The sequence below is a fragment of the Pteronotus mesoamericanus genome, unplaced genomic scaffold (assembly GCF_021234165.1).
Source record: "Pteronotus mesoamericanus isolate MK-2021 breed Mesoamerican mustached bat unplaced genomic scaffold, CSHL_Meso_final contig_20, whole genome shotgun sequence".
Taxonomy (NCBI): domain Eukaryota; kingdom Metazoa; phylum Chordata; class Mammalia; order Chiroptera; family Mormoopidae; genus Pteronotus; species Pteronotus mesoamericanus.
The window spans coordinates 64,768,894-64,785,367 of record NW_026555085.1 but is presented as its reverse complement, the minus strand read 5'-3'; the positions used below and the strand labels follow the sequence as shown (position 1 = coordinate 64,785,367).

Genomic DNA, 16,474 nt, shown 5'->3' with positions numbered 1-16,474 from the left:
AGGCAGTCAAAAACTGTGGATTGCATTTAGTTCCAAACAGGTAGCCAGGGAAGCCACAGGCAGCATCTGACATTAACCTGCACTAAAGTCCCTTCCAAGAGACTCCAGACCAATACATCCGATGGCAGATTTCAGACCACATCAGAGCATGACCTAATTGGCACCACAAGTGACACACAAAGGGAGATCTCAGCAGGCACCAGACTCTGTTGTGACAAATTCAGCTTCATGGGGCCAGGCCCTGCATAGCAGCTCATACACTGTGGTTGGGGGTCCATCCTCATATTCAGCCAGACCGAGGATCCAACCAACCCATGGATGGGGCAACACTAATTAAAACTCAACTATAACAGGAGAGTTCACATAACCATATGGGAGACATAGCAGATCTACCTAATACACAGAAACAAATACAGAGAGGCAACCAAAGTAAAAAGACAAGGAAATAGACCCCAAATGAAAAGACAAAAAATTCCTCCAAGAAGTAAATGAAATGGAGGCAATCTACCAGATAAAATTTCAAGCCATAGCTATAAGGATGCTCAAAAAGCTTAGGGGAAGAATGGATGAACTTGATGAGAACTTCTATAAAGATATAGTAATTATAAAAGATGATATAGAAACAATAAAAATAACCAGACAGAAATGAAGAATATAATATGTGAAATGAAGAATAAACTAGAAGAAACCAACAGCAGATTAAATGAAGCAGAGTATCGAATTAGCAATTTGGACTACAAGATACCGAATAGAAAAGACCCAATCAGAGCAGCAAAAAATTTTTTTTTAAATGGTACTAGTGTCACTTTTATAGCATATATACTAAAATCAGAATGCTACAGAGAAAATGAGCATAGCCCCTATGCAGGGATGACATGAAAATTCTGAAGTGTTCCATATTTTTTATGCCCTGGCCACTGTGGCTCAGATGTTAGAGCATTGTCCTATAAACTGAAAGGTTGTAGGTTTGACTCCCAGTCAGGGCACATGCCTGGGAAGTGGGTTCAGTGCCCAGTAGGAGCACATGCAAGAGGAAATTGATGTTTATTTCTTACATCAATGTTTCTCTTCCTCTTTCTCTCCATCCACTCTCCCTCTAAAATCCATAAGCATGTCCTTGGGTACAGATTTAAAAAATTTAAAAATTTGAAGTGAGAGTAATTTATGGGACCTCTGGGACAACATCAAGCCTAACAGTATCTGCCTTATCGGTATACCAGAAGGAAAAGAGACAGAACAAGGGATTGAGAACCTATTTGAAGAAATAATGACTGAAAAATTCTTTACACTTGTCAAGGAAAAAGACACACAAGTTCAGGAAGTGTAGAGAGTTCCAAAAAAGATGAACCCAAATAGACCCATACCAAGACACTTCATAATTAAAATGGCAAAGGTTAAAGACAGAGAAAATTTAAAGTAGCAATAGAAAAACAGTTACCTACAAGACAGCTCCCATAAGACTGTCAGTTGATTTCTCAGTAGAAACATTTCAGGCCAGAAAGGATAGGCACAAAATATTCAAAGAGATGAAAAGCAAGGACCTATAACTAAGACTAGATTACTCAGCAAGGCTACCATTTGAAACTGAAGAAGAAATAAAAAGCTTACCAGACTAGAAAAAAACTAAAGGAGTTCTTCACCACCAAACAAGTATTACAAGAAATGTTATAGAAATTTTTGGATGACAAAGAAAAGAAGGAACATAATTGTAAGAAACAAAATATGTACAATATGGCAAGTAATACACATTTATCAATAATCGCTTTTTAAAAGATCTTCACCTGAGGACATTTTCATTTGCTTTTTAGAAAGAGAGAGTAAAGGAGAGAAAAGGGAGCGATAGAAGCATCAATGTGAGAGAAGCATTGACTGGTTTCCTCTATACAAACCCAGACTGGGGATCTGCATCAGGACCAGGGATTGTACGTGGCTGGACCAGGGATGAACCCATAATCTAGGTACGTGGGAATCAAATCTACAAACTTTCAGTTACAGGACAACACTCCAACCACTGTGCCACATGGGCCAGGGCTATAAATAATCACTTTAATGTAAATGTATTACATGCTCTAATCAAAAGACATAGGTTAGTTAAATGGAAAATAAAACAAGACTGATATATATGTTGTTTACAAGACACCCACTTCAGAATGAAAGATGCACAGGCTGAAAGTAATGGGTTGAAAAAAAATTTATGTAAATGGAAATTTAAAAAAAAAGATGGGATAACAATACTTGCATCAGGCAAAATACAACAAAAGCTATAATAAGAGACAAAAAAGGAAATTACATAATAATAAAGGGATCAATCCAATAAGAGGACATAGAAAACATTTATACACCCAACGTAGGAGTGCCTATAAAAACAAATATTGCTGAATGTAAAGGGAGAGACTGACAATAATATGCTTATAGTAGGTGTTTTAACACCTTATTGACATCAATGATGTTACAAGCAGAAGAACAAGGAAACAGGAGCCTTAAATGACACACTAGACAAAATGGATTTAATCAATATTTTGACAATATTTCACCTCAAAGCAGCAGAATACAAATTCTTTTCAAGTGCATATGGAAAATTTTCCAGGATAGACCTGGTCATGTCTAGTCCAGACATGTTAGGACACAAAACAAGTTTCAATAAAGAAGATTAAAATCATATCAAGCACCTTCTCTGAACATAATGGTATGAAACTAGAAAATCAAAAAAGCACTAAAAAACACACAAATACATGGAGACTAAATAACGTATTACTAAACAATAAATGGGTTAGCATATATGATGAGATTAAGAAAGAAATAAAAAGATACCTTGAAACTAATGAAAATCAGAACACTGCAACCAAAAATCTATGGGACGTAGCAAAAGCCGTCCTAAGAGGGAAATTCATAATAATATGGGCTTACTTACTTAAAGAAAAGAAAATAAACAATCTAACTTCCATCTAAAGGAACCATAAAAACAACAACAAACAAGGCCCAAAGTGAGCAGAAAGAAGGAAAATATAAATATCAAAGCAGAGATAAATAAAAGAGTCTGAAAAAGAATACAAAAAATTAATGAAACAAAGAACTGCTTCTTCGAAGACATAAACAAGATTGATAAATCTTTAATCAGACTTAACAAGAACAAAAGAAAGAGGACTCAAAGAAATAAAATCAGAAATGAAAGAGAAGTAACAACTGACACCAAAGAAATACAAAAGATTATGAAAAAAAATATGACAACTATATGCTAACAAATTGGACAATCTGGATGAAGTGGATAAATTCCTAGAAATATACAATCTTCCAAAATTGAATCAGGAAGAAACAGAAAATCAGAACAGTCTGATTACAACCAACAAAACTGAAGCAGTAATAAATAAACTCTCAACAAATAAAATTCCTGCACCTGATTGTTTCATAGGTGAATTTTATCAAACATTCAAAAAAGAACTAACACCCACCCTTCTCAAATTATTCCAAAAAATTCAAGCACAGGGAAGACTCTGAAGCTCATTTTACGAGGCCAGTATTGCTCTAATTCCAGAACCAGATAAAGCCAGTACAAGGAAAAAAAATTATAAGCCAGTATCCTTGATGAGCAAGTGTGCTAAAATCCTCAACAAAATATTAGCAAACAAGATCCAGCAATACATTAAAAAGATCATACACCATGATCAAGTAGGATTCATTCTAGGGATGCAAGGTTGGTAACAATATCTGCAAATCAATTAACATGATATACCACATAAAACAAAGGATAAAAAGATATGATCACATCAATAGATGCAAATAAAGCATTTGAGAAAATCCAGCACACATTTACAATAAAAACTCTCAGCAAAGTGGGAAAAGAAGGGATACATCTTAACACAATAAAGGACATATATGACAAATCAACAGCTAACATTATACTCAGAAAAGAAAAACTAAAAGCATTATCCTTAAGATCAGAAACAAGACAAGGATATCCAGTCAACTCATTCAACATAGTATTGGAAGTCCTAGCCATAGCGGTTAGAGAAGAAGAAATAAAAGGCATCCATACCGGAAAGAAAGAAGTATAACTGTCATTATTTATATTTGCAGATGACATGATACTGTATGTAGAAAACCCAAAATATTCCACCAAAAACTACTGGAATTGATAAATGAATTCAATAAAGTAGCAGGATACAAAATAAATATTCAAAAATTGACTGCATGTTTATACACCAAAAATGACCTGTCAGAAAGAGAAAGTAAGAACACAATCCCATTTACAATTGACTTAAAAAATATATCTAGGTATAAATTTAACCAAGGAGGAAAACGACTGGTACTTGGAAAATTATAAGACATTGAGGAAAGAAATTGGAGAAGATAGAAATAAATGGAAGTATATACTGTGTTCATGGATAAGAAATATTAACATCATTAAAATGTCAATATGACCCAAAGCAAACTGTATAGTTAACTCAATTCTCTTCAAAATACCAATGGTTGTTTTCACAGACCTAGAACAAATAATGCAAAAGCTTACATGGAACCACAAAAGATCTTGATTAGCCACAACAAGTTTGAGAAAAAAGAACAAAGTTGGAAGTATCATGCTACGTGATAGCAAACTATACAACAATGCTATAGTGATCAAAACAGCATATTACTGGCATAAAAACAGGCACATAGATCAATGGAACAGAACAGAGAGCCCAGAAATGAATCCATAGTGATTTGGTTAATTAATATTTGACAAAGGAGGCAAGAACATACAATGGGGTAAAAACAGTGTAGCCGATAAATGTTGTTGGGGACATTAGACAGATACATGAAAAAATGAATCTCGACCACCTTTGCACACTACATACAAGAATAAACTCAAAATGGATTAAAGACTTAAACAAAAGATGCAAAACCAGAAATCTCCTAGAAGAAAACATAGACAGTAAAATCTCTGACATTTCTCTTAGTGGTATTTTTTCCTGTGTATCTCCTTCAGCAAGGTAAACAATAGAAAAAAAAAATGGGACTACTGGTATATCAAACTGAAGTTTTTGCACAGCAAAGGAAACCATCAACAAAACAAAAAGAGAGGCTACTGAATGGGAGAATATATTTACCAATGATATATCTGGTAAGGCTTTAATATCCAAAAGTTATAAAGAACTTATACAACTCAAATCCCAAAAAACCCAAACAATCCAATTAAAAAATAGTCAGAGGACCTGAATGGGTACTTCTCCAAAGAAAATGTACAGAGGGGCAATAGACATATGAAAAGAGGCTCAATGTCACTAATCATCAGAGAAATACTAATTAAAGCCACAATGATATATCTCCTCACACCAGTCAGAATGGGAGCATCAATAAATCTCCAACAAGTGCTGGAGAGGATGTGGAGAAAAGGAACCCTTGAGCACTGTTGGAGGGAATGTACACTGGCACACCCACTATGGAAACAGTATGGTGGTTCCTCAAAAATTTAAAATGGAACTACATTATGACCCAGTGATTTCACTTCTGGGTATAGAGAAGCCCAAAACACTGATTCAATAGAATATATGCACCCCTATGTTCACTGCAGCATTATTTACAATAGCCACAGTATGGAAGCAACCCAAGTGCCCATTAATAAATGAGTTGATAAAAAGCTGTGGAACATACATACAATGGAATGTTACTCAGCCATAAAAAGAAAAAAAAGAAAATCTTACTATTTCCTGACAGTGTGTATGGACCTAGTGGGTATTATGCTAAGTGAAATGTCAGTCAAAGAAAGACAAATATCATATGATTTCCACTTATGTGTGGATTTTAAAGAATTAAATAAACAAACAGACACATAGATGTAGAGAACAGATTGATGGTTGCCAGAAGGAAGGGGGTTGGGGGACTGGGTGAAAAAGGTGAAGGGACTAAGAAGTACAGATTGGTGGTTACACAATAGTCATGGAGACATAAAATACAGCATAGGGAAAATGGACAATAATATTGTAATAACTAGGTATGGTGCCAGGTGGTTACTGTAAATATCGGGGGGAGCATTTTTTAAAAGTATATGATTGTCTAACTACCATGCTGTACACCTGAAGGTGCTATAAAATAATATTGAATGTAAACAGTAATTGAAAATAAATTTAAAAATGGAGAAAAATCCCAGTCTGAGGATGCCAAAGGTTCCCTCTCATTCCCACTGGGTGTGGTTGGGATGAGGGCAAGGAGCATTTCCTTCCCTTTTTCAGGCTGGCCCATTCATTATGCAGTGACAGAGTCAAAGCTTGGGAACTGTCTTAGATTGAATAGTGTGCCCCCACTATTCATGTACACTTGGAACATGGAAGTGTGATCTTGGAAATAAGGTCTTTCTAGATGTATACAATTTACAATCAGGTTATACTGGATTAGGGTTGGGTCTAAATCCAATATGATTGGTATTCTTTTAAGAAGAGGGGACTTTGGACTGGACACAGATGGAAAATGGCCATGTAAAGACAGAGGCAAAGATTGGAATTATGCTGTCACAGGCCAAGGATTGTAAATGATTACTAGCAACCACAAGAAGCTAGGAGCATGGAACAGATTTTCCAAGTCCCTTGAAGGAATCAACCTCACTTATTCTTTTTAAAAATTTTTTTAAAAAAGTTTTTAATTGTTATTCTATTACAGTCCCAATTTTTCCCCCTTTGTCCTCCTCAACCCAGCCCACTTCCCCTCCCCCCAGTCAATTCCCACACTGTTGTCCATGTCCATGTGTCATTCATACATGTTCTTTGATTGGTCCCTTCCCCTTCTTTCCATCATTATACCCCTATCCCCTCTTCTCTGGTTGCTCTCAGTCTGTTCCATGTTTCCATGCCTCTGGTTTTATTTTCCTCATTAGTTTATTTTTGTTCATCAGGTTCCTCTTATAGGTGAGATCATAGGGTATTTGTCTTTCACCAACTGGCTTATTTAACTTAGCATAATATTCTCCAGTTCCACCCATGCTGTCACAAAAGGTAGGAGTTCCTTATATTTTTCTGCTATGTTGTATTCCATTGTGTAAATGTATCACTGTTTTTTTGATTCACTCATCTACTGATGGGCACTTTGGCTGTTCCCAGATCTTGGCTATTGTGAATAGTGCTGCTAGGAACAGAGGGATGCATAGGTTCTTTTGATTTGGGATTCTTAAGGTATATTCCCAGCAGTGGAATTGCTGGGTCAAAAGGCAGTTCCATTTTTAGTTTTTTTGAGGAAATTCCAAACTGTTTTCCACAGTGGCTGCAGCAGTCCACTCACCAATAGTGAACTAGGGTTCCCTTTTCTCCACATCCTCACCAGCACTTATTGTTTGTTGATTTATTAATGATGGCCATTCTGACCAGTGTGAGGCTATATCTCATTGTGGTTTTAATTTGCATTTCTTTGATGGCTAGTTGAATATCTTTTCATATGTCTATGGGCCATCTGAATGTCCTCCTTGGAGAAGTGTCTTTCCGGTCCTTTGTCCATTTTTAATTGGATTGTTTGTCTCCCTGGTGTTAAGTCATATGAGTTCTTTATATATATTTTGGAGACCAAACTCTTGTCTGATGTATAATTGGCAAATATGTTCTCCCATACAGTTGGTTCCCTTTTATTCTGATGATTTTTTTTTTTTTAGCTGTGAAGAAGCTTTTTAATTTGATGTAGTCCCATTTGTTTAGATTTTCCTTTATTTCCCTTTCCCTAGGAGTTATATTGGCAAACATATTGTTAGGTGGGATATCTAAACTTTCCCTGCCTGTGTTTTCCTCTAGGACTTTTACGGTGTCACAACTCACATTTCAGTCTTTTGTCCATTTTGAGTTTATTCTGTTGTATGGTGTAAATTGGTGGTCTAGTTTCATTTATTTCGCATGTACCAGTCCAGTTCTCCCAACGCCATTTACTGAAGAGGCTATTTTTACTCCATTGTATGCTCATGCCCCCTTTGTAAAATATTAATTAACCAGAGAGACATAGGTTTATTTCTGGGCTCTCTATTCTGTTCTATTGATCTATGTGTCTGTTCTTATGTCAGTACCACCCTGTTTTGATTAGTGACCTTGTAGTATAGTTTGATATCAGGAATTGTTATCTCTCCTACTTTGTTCTTCTTTCTCAAGATTGCTGAGGCTATTTAGGATCTTTTTGGTTCCATAAAAATTTTTGAAATATTTGTTCTAGATTTGTGAAATATGCCATTGGTATTGTATAGGAATTGCACTGAATCTATAGATTGTTTTGGGTAATATGGACATTTTAATGATGTTAATTTTTCCAGTCCATGAACATGGTATATGTTTCCACTTATTTGTATCCTCCTTAAAATCTTTCTTTAGTGTTTTTTAGTTTTCTGAGTACAGCCTTCACCTCCTTGGTTAAGTTTATTCCTAGGTATTTTATTTTTCTTGTTGCTATAGTAAATGGGATTTTTCCTAGTTTCTGTTTCTGATATTTCATTTTTGGTGTATAAAAATACCCTTGATTTCTGAATATTGGTTTTGTATCCTGGTATTCTGCCAAATTCACTTACTAGGTCGAGTAGTTTTTTGGTGGAGGCTATAGGGTATTCTATATACACTCATATCATCTGTGAATAATGACAGTTTTATTTCCTCCTTTCCAGTTTGGATGCTTTCTATTTCTTTTTCTTGTCTGATCACTGTGGCTAGAACTTCCAGTGCTATTTTGAATAACAGTGGTGAAAGCAGACACCCTTGTCTTGTTTCTGATCTTAAGGAGAAAGCTTTCAGTTTTTACCTGTTGAATATGATGTTGGTTGTAGGTTTCTTGTATGTGGCCTTTATTATGTCGAGGTATGCTCCCTCTACTCCCACTGTGCTGGCTCTTTTTATCATAAATGGGTACTGGATTTTATCAAATGTTTTTTTCAGCATCTATTGGTAAAATCATGTGATTTTGTGTCCTTCATTTTGTTTATGTGGTGTAGTATGTTTATTGATTTGCAAATATTGTACCATCCTTGCATCCCTGGGATGAATCACAATTGATCATGATGTATGGTCTATTTAATGTATTGCTGGATCTGGATTGCCAATATTTTGTTGAGGATTTTAGCATCTATGTTCATCAGGGATATTGGCCTGGAGTTTTCTTGCTTTGTTATGTCTTTACCTGGTTTTGGAACTAGGATAACACTGGCCTTATTAAAGGAGTTTGGAAGTCTTCCCTCTTCCTGAATTTTTTGGAATAGTTTGAGAAGAATAGGAGTTAGTTCTTCTTTAAATGTTTGGTAGTTTGCCTGTGAAACCATCTGGTCCAGGGCTTCTGTGTGCAGGGATATTTATTATTGCTTCAGTTTCCCTAGTTGTACTTGGTCTATTTAGGCTTTCTGAGTCTTCTTGATTCAATTTTGGAAGATTGTATGCTTCTAGAAATTTGTCCATTTCATCTAGGTTGTCCAATTCTTTGGCATATAGTTGTTCGTAGTAAATTCTTATAATCTTTTGTATTTCTGTGGCATTGGTTGTAACTTCTCCTCTTTCATTTCTGATTTTATTTATTTGTGTCCTCTCTCTTTTTTTCTTGATGAGTCTGATTAAAGGTTTGTCAATTTTGCTCATTTACTCAAAGAACCAGCTCTTGAATTCATTGATCCTTTGAATTTTTTTTTTAGTCTCTATGCCATTTAATTCTGCTCTGATCTTGATTATAAACCTTGCCTATTCTTGATTTCAGACTTCTAGACTACAGAACTGTGAGAAAATATATTCTGTGGTTTTAAACCACCCCATTTGTATTAATGTTTTGTAACAGCAAACTGACAGTCATAAAGTTCTTCCTATGCCCTTTCTGCAGCAGATGGGTATTCCTCTGTTAGTCTAGCCTGCATCCTCATCCCAGTAGGAAGGGGTCTATTCTTAATCCTATTGCTTCCCATTCTTCTTCCTCAGCTTTCCTGATATTGACTGTAGTGAAGAGACCAGAATCTGTTTTCCCAATAGCCTTTGAGCCTAGACCATCCTTATTAAAAGGAGCTTTGTTCTCAGACTTTTAATCACTGCTTAAATAGTCTGAATATGGCTCCCAGAAGAGTAACAGGAATTTACATGGCAGTTAATACTCTCAAGTCTGATTGGCCAGAGAACTGTTGCTGGTTGAGTGAAAAGAGAGAGCAAAGGCAAGTAAAACCTATTATACTGAGACAATCAACATCTCAATGGCAGAAGCAACTATTCATTCTCTGTATTTCATGAGCCCTGTGACTCTTCCATAAACTGAGAAGGGGGAACTAATGACTGATATGAACCATTATGAAGGAACAGAAAGCAGTAATACATTTAACATAGACAAAGTAAAGTTTACCAAAAAGGTGGAATGCCTCACTGGGATCATTTGACTTGGCAGGGCACTCCTTGTCCTCTATTATTTTAGAGACATGGTATTAACACTATGTAAATTATCCCCCTAACCTCTCAATTCTCTTATTTGTAAAATGGAGATAATACATACTTTCCTCATAGGGCAGTTGTAAGGATCAAAATTAGGTAACTCACATAAAATACCTAGGATTCAGTAAATGTTAGCTCTCATTATCATTCTACTCACTTGCCAAAAAAAAAAAAAAAATACCCAAACCATCATTCATTCCTTTTTCAACCCCTCTGCCCTTACTCCCACTGCTTTTCTTTTCTGCTTTTGATCAAGCTTCTCACATCATATATGATAGTTATTTTTACTATAATAAGGTTAGGAATCTCTTAGCATTTCACTTCCCTTTGCCTCATGTGGACTCAATCTTACTTTCCCCACCCACCCTTTGAAGAAGCTCTTTACCACTTACTGTGTGACACTACCTGTATTTGGATCTTGTCCTCTAAGAGCTCAATATTTAGTTCCAATATTTCCTATGGTTTCACTGTTTCTTTCTCCACAGAATTCTTTCCCTCTCAATATATGAAAAATTCCTTTCTTCTATTAAAAAAAAATAAAGCAAAACTCTAAACCTCTCTTGATTATTATAGCTACAACCCTATCTTTCTCTTTCTTTTCTTAGCCAAGCTCCTATTTTTTTTGTTTAAATTTTATTGATTTACCTTTTGAAAAGACAGCATTTCACGAATCAAAAATCAAAAAGGTATATAAGTTCTCCCTCATACCCTGATTTTCAAACACTATTTCCCTTCTCTGAGCAAAGAGTTTCTTGTGTTGTTTTTAGAGATAAGTATATACATACACAAGCAAATATGTATTTTTCTTCTCTATAAAAATCTTAGCATATTATAGACATTCTTCTGATTCCTGCTTTTTTTTTCACTTAAAAATATATCTTGGCCCTGGCTGGTGTGGCTAAGTTGGTTGGAGCATCCTTCCATAGGGGAGAGGTTGCAGGTTCCATTCCTGGTTAGGGCACATACCTAGGTTGCGGGCACAGCCAATCCCTGGTCTAGGCTTGGATGTCTGGGCACGAATGGGAGGCAACCGACCAATATTTCTTTCTTTCCTTTCCTCTCTCTCTAAAAGCAATGAAAAACAATGTCCTCATGTGGAGATAATATGTATATCTTGGAAGCCTTTTCATATCAGTACTTAAACAATTTTCTTATTGAAGAGCAAATTCCAAGATGGGGTTAGACATGAAGGAGGTTTATTGAAGGAAATGCCTGTGAGGGAGGAAATGGAGGGAGCTGGAGGACCTGTCAGATTGTGGTGCTGATCTGACTCCAGTGAAGGAGAGAAGACTGGAAGGAGCATTGGGTAGCTAGTGACTCAGACTGTAGCACAATTTTAAGACAGTTCCAGGTCAGCTTGAGCGCGGGGAGTCCTTAAGCCAAAGTCACCCATCAGAGGAATCCTACAATTGGCAGGAATGGATCTGTCTTAATATCCTGCCACGCTCAGAGGCTGGGAGCAGCCCTTGAGGAGTATGGCCTCACTGCAAATGCAGTGATAGATCCAGAGCTTAGCAGCTGGAGCCTTCCTGCAGAAGGGAGATCCAAGAGGCGTATTTTACAGACTTCACATTATTTTGGGGGCTGAATAATAGCTCCATCATGGAGGTGCCATAATTTATTTATTCAGTACCCCTCCAGCGAACTTTTCTGTTGTTTCTAGTCCTTTCCTATTAGAAACAATACTCAGTGAATAACCTTGAATTATATCATCTTGCACATGTGCGGAACATTACAAATTGGGCTCCAGGGGAAGCAGATGCTGAGAACGAGATTAACATGTAATGAGTTTATTACAGTGTTAATAAACTGAGATCAATACCTCTGGAGGGGGAGGAAGAAAGCAGGATGGGGGAGACTGAGAAGGTGGAGCATACTCAGTGATGGCCGCAGTCAGCCCCCACAGGGAATTCTGAAGATAGGGCGACCCGTTAGATTTGTCCTGAAGTGAGGCCTTTACATCCCTGCATTCATCAGTCACTGAATCTAGGACAGTGATTTCCAACCAGTGTGCTGGAATAATTTTTAAAACAAGCAATATCTGACTATTTAGTTAGGGGGGAATGATCTCTTTTCCCTTAGATTGTCAAATAAAAAATGACAAAAACCAACAGAACAATAGCTGTCTGGTATGAATGAACCAAAACTATGCCTATTTTTGTCAGATCGGCAAAAGATGTATTTTATATATATATTTTTTGTGTGCCAAAGAAGTTTAGTAATTAGTTTATGTGTGCTATGAGGTGATAAAGGTTGAAAATTGCTGCCATAGGAAAATGGCACGACCTAGGTGAAGTGGCTCTTTAGCCAAAGCAGTTCCTGAAGGTGGCTGTAGCAGCACTCCCAGCAGCTTGGGGGTGTACATCCTTCAGCCCTAAAGGGGGATCTAGGAGGCAACATCACAGTGTCCACCACTGGAGTATAATTGTAGGATACTACTACGTAATTTTGATAGTTTTTGCTAAGATCAAAATCTACTATGTATATTGGTGCATGTTTTTCAAATATATACTTCCATGAGCAATTAGGAGAATGTCTGTTTCCCATATCCCTGATAACACAGGGTGTGGGCAAATTAAAAAAATTCTTTCAGTTAAGCTTTTCATAATATGTACTTGATTCTTTGCTAACATATTTGTCCACTTTCCATTTATGTCCAAGTACATATTCATTAAGACCTGGCTCTGCAATTTACTAGTTGTTTCAGTTTGTTCAAATGTAAAATAGGAATAATACAGCAGACCTTACAGGGATACTTTGAGGATATAATTAATGAATTCAAAGCCTCTGTTTAAAAATAGCAACCAACCAAAAAAATATTCTCCACACCCCACCACTATACATTGATGATTTATAAATGTATACATTTAGGCCAGACTTTCTATTGGCGGGTAAAAATATTCATGTGCTTAATTGTTATTTCCATCTTGATGCCCCACAGGCATTTCAAATTCAACATACCCCAGCCAAACTCATCATCTTGCTCTTAAAAATTGTTCCTATTTATTTCCTATTTTATGTTAAAGTAAAAACAAAACAAAACAAACCTTGAAGTCATCTTGGATTTTTCTCTTCTCCTTAATCCCCCATAGTTTATTAATCACCAGGTCTTTGTGAATTTGATTCATAAATAATTCTGGTATCACCTTTTTCTCATAATCAGCACTTCCACTCCATGGTTCAGATTCTTGCAATTTACAAGCATTAACGCAATAGCTATTCTACCATTCTTACCTTCCTCCAGTCTATCTCTGACACTGTTGTCAGAAGGATTTTTTGAATACACAACACTTATTACATCACTTCTTAGCCCAAAAGTCTTCAATGGTTTCCTGTTGCCTGCAGAATGATGAAATCTAAAACTTCTGCTTGACATATATATTTCTTCATAATTTGACCTCTGGTTATCTGTCCAGTCTCTTCTTAGCCATCTCCTTCCCCTGCCTTAATCTGCAATATTCAAGACAGTTGCATTTCTCAGAATATACCATGTCCTTTCATGGTATACATACATGCCAGTTCTGCCTGAAATAATTCTTTGCTCCCTACTTCCCCACCTGGACTCCAAATAAGATTCTTTACATTTTGGCTCAAACCCATGTTCATTGTGAAGCCTACCCAGAGTTCTCAAGTAGTCCTCCTATTCTACCATTGTCATTGTACCCTCATCTTATTTTTGTTTGCATGTTTATTTCTTCAATAGGTTTTAGTTCCTTGATGGGAAAAGATCAGTTTTCTTCTGGTATCTCCAGCATTTATCATAGTTCCTGGAAATAAGAGAAACTCAGATACTTTTTGATTTACTTCAACATCTCAGGAAGTTTTCCAGGGAACTTACTATTGTAAATAAACCATCCGTCTCCCTCCTCCCTCCTCCCTCTAGTTGTCTAGGTTTTTTACAGAATGTATCAGGCAGGTCACACTATTCCCTTTCCTTATCACTTCAAGTAGATTTGAACATTCCCTCCTCTGTGTTTTCACTGAATGGAGTATATAAGTCCCATCTTAGCAGCAATCATGTTTAAGATCGTATCCCAAGTACCTGACACGTTATGTACACAATAATGAAATGAATCAGTGTTCACCTTGATTAAGGCTTTCTTAAATATTCTAGGAGAACATCACCATTATGTATACACCGTAGAAAAACTTTACAATCCAAGTCAAACGATTTTTTAAAAAAATTTATTTTTTAACGCCGCATCGTCCAATCTCTTTAATTGTCCTCTGACTGATGACCCAAACTTGGCTATGGAGACCTCAAATGCTAGGAGACCATGATTAGAAGGCCAGGAAAAGTATGATTGGCTGCTAGGGCTCAGAAGTTACATGTTCTTCTCAGGCCGACGCTAGAGCTAGGAAACAGCTGAATGTTCAGTTTTTGAAATACGGTTTTTGCATCGTCAAGAAAAAAGATTAACCTATCAGGAAGAACTCAGCACATTCAATTACCAATCAAGAGCGGGAAGGAAGCCAAAGCCTGGGGATACCCACGCACCAGCGAGGACGTCATTCTCTAGTCTCCGCCAATGAGCGGTTGGACAGGGGGCGGAGCAGCAGGCAGACCAATTGCCACAAAAAACAATCTGCAGTACAACTGTCCTAACCACAGTCCTCGCCTCTCAAATCACTGGAACAAACTCCAGGACGAGGCGTTCGTTAAATCATCGCCCGGGGACAGTTATAGTGAAGTCCCTTCCTTACACTAAAACAAGGGCCTTCTCTTCACCAGTTCCTACAGAGTCACAGGAACAACTGCAACTTTGCGCTTTCTACCTTCACAGGAACTAACAGTCCAGCTTTACCTGAGGGGGCGGGACGGTCCCAGTGCGCAAGCGTGCATGCCTTGTGGGGGCGAGGCTGTAGCAACTCAAAGCAACCTGGGAGCTGTATTTCTTCTACTAGTGTAACTCAGATGCTCCTGGGGCCGCCGCAACTACATTTCCCAAGAGTCTCAGCGACCTCGGGGCGGGAGTACTGGTTCGTTAATGAGCTCGAGGAAGCGGCGGCGCGGCCCACCAGGTTCCAAAACAAGGAAATGAAGGGGGGAGGCGGGACTGGGGCTGTCTGCGGGAGCTGCTGCCGTCCCCACCGCGGAGGAGAGGAGGAGGAGGAGGAGGAGGTGGAGGAGGTGGAGGAGGTGGCTGCCGCGACCGCCGAGGAGTCCCTTGCTGAAGGCGGACCGCGAGGCAGAGGGCTGCGCGCGCGCGCGCGCCCGACAGGCGGCTGTTGGAGAAGTGGAGCGGCGGTCGCGGGGGGAGGAGGAGGAGGGACTGAGCAGCGGCCCCCGCGTCCCGGTGCCTCTATGGGGGAAGCAGACAATGGATTATGATTTCAAGGCGAAGCTGGCGGCGGAGCGGGAGCGGGTGGAGGATTTGTTTGAGTACGAAGGGTGCAAAGTGGGACGCGGCACCTACGGGCACGTCTACAAGGCGAGGCGGAAAGATGGGTAAGAGCAGGGGCGGGGGAGTAGGCTTGCTCGGGTCCTCGCCCTGCCCGCTACCGCGCGGGATGGGTGGGTCGGAGCCCGGCCGGGCCGTTCCCGTGAGGCGAGGCGGAGGTGGTCGCGGCGCCGTGTCCCGGGGCGGACTCTTAGGGACGCGGGTTCTGCCCGATCGCCGCGCGGCCCGTTGCGCCCCTCCAACTCTCGCGGCGCAGCTTAGTCGGGGGGCGTCGGTCCCGTCCCGGAGGGAGCTCTCCGCCTGCTTGGAGCTGGCGGCGGGACGAGAGTTGGGAGCTTGGTTGGAGGTGGAGTTGGGCGGTCTGGTCTCCTGGGGAGACGCGGAAGGCTGGGAGAGCTCCGCCGAGGAGTTGTCTCTTCGGCCCTGGGCTTGTGACGGTCGTTGTGGAACTTCCAATCGGCTGAGCTCCTCCCGGGGGCGGCGGTTTGAAACCTCGCCGAGGAGCCGGTCGGACGGCCGAACGCAGGCGTCTCCGTCAGCCTCGCATGTCTGACCCCCTGGGCACCTCCGCCCTTGGGACCAGTCTGCCCGGTGGCCCCTCAGAGCAGTCCCATCCGTTCCTGTCGTGTACCCAGCGATTTCTCGACTCCTCCCCTGATTTCGCTTTTTCACATTCTGAGTTCCCTCACC

General features: G+C 39.2%; 1 protein-coding gene and 1 non-coding gene across 3 annotated transcripts in view; both read left to right on the top strand.

The window, feature by feature from the left end:
* Positions 1-799: 799 nt before the first annotated feature.
* On the top strand, positions 800-904 carry LOC129067991 (U6 spliceosomal RNA). Its single transcript, XR_008528814.1, has one exon. It is a non-coding gene; the product is annotated as a U6 spliceosomal RNA (small nuclear RNA).
* Positions 905-15,556: 14,652 nt separating this feature from the next.
* The window catches only part of CDK19 (cyclin dependent kinase 19), a 136,393-nt gene continuing 135,475 nt past the window's right edge, over positions 15,557-16,474 (top strand). For both annotated transcript variants that reach the window (XM_054569831.1, XM_054569830.1), the window contains exon 1: positions 15,557-15,831. In XM_054569831.1, the coding sequence (XP_054425806.1) occupies positions 15,704-15,831 (128 nt within the window). In that variant the 5' untranslated portion in view covers positions 15,557-15,703. The remainder of the gene's footprint in view (positions 15,832-16,474) is intronic.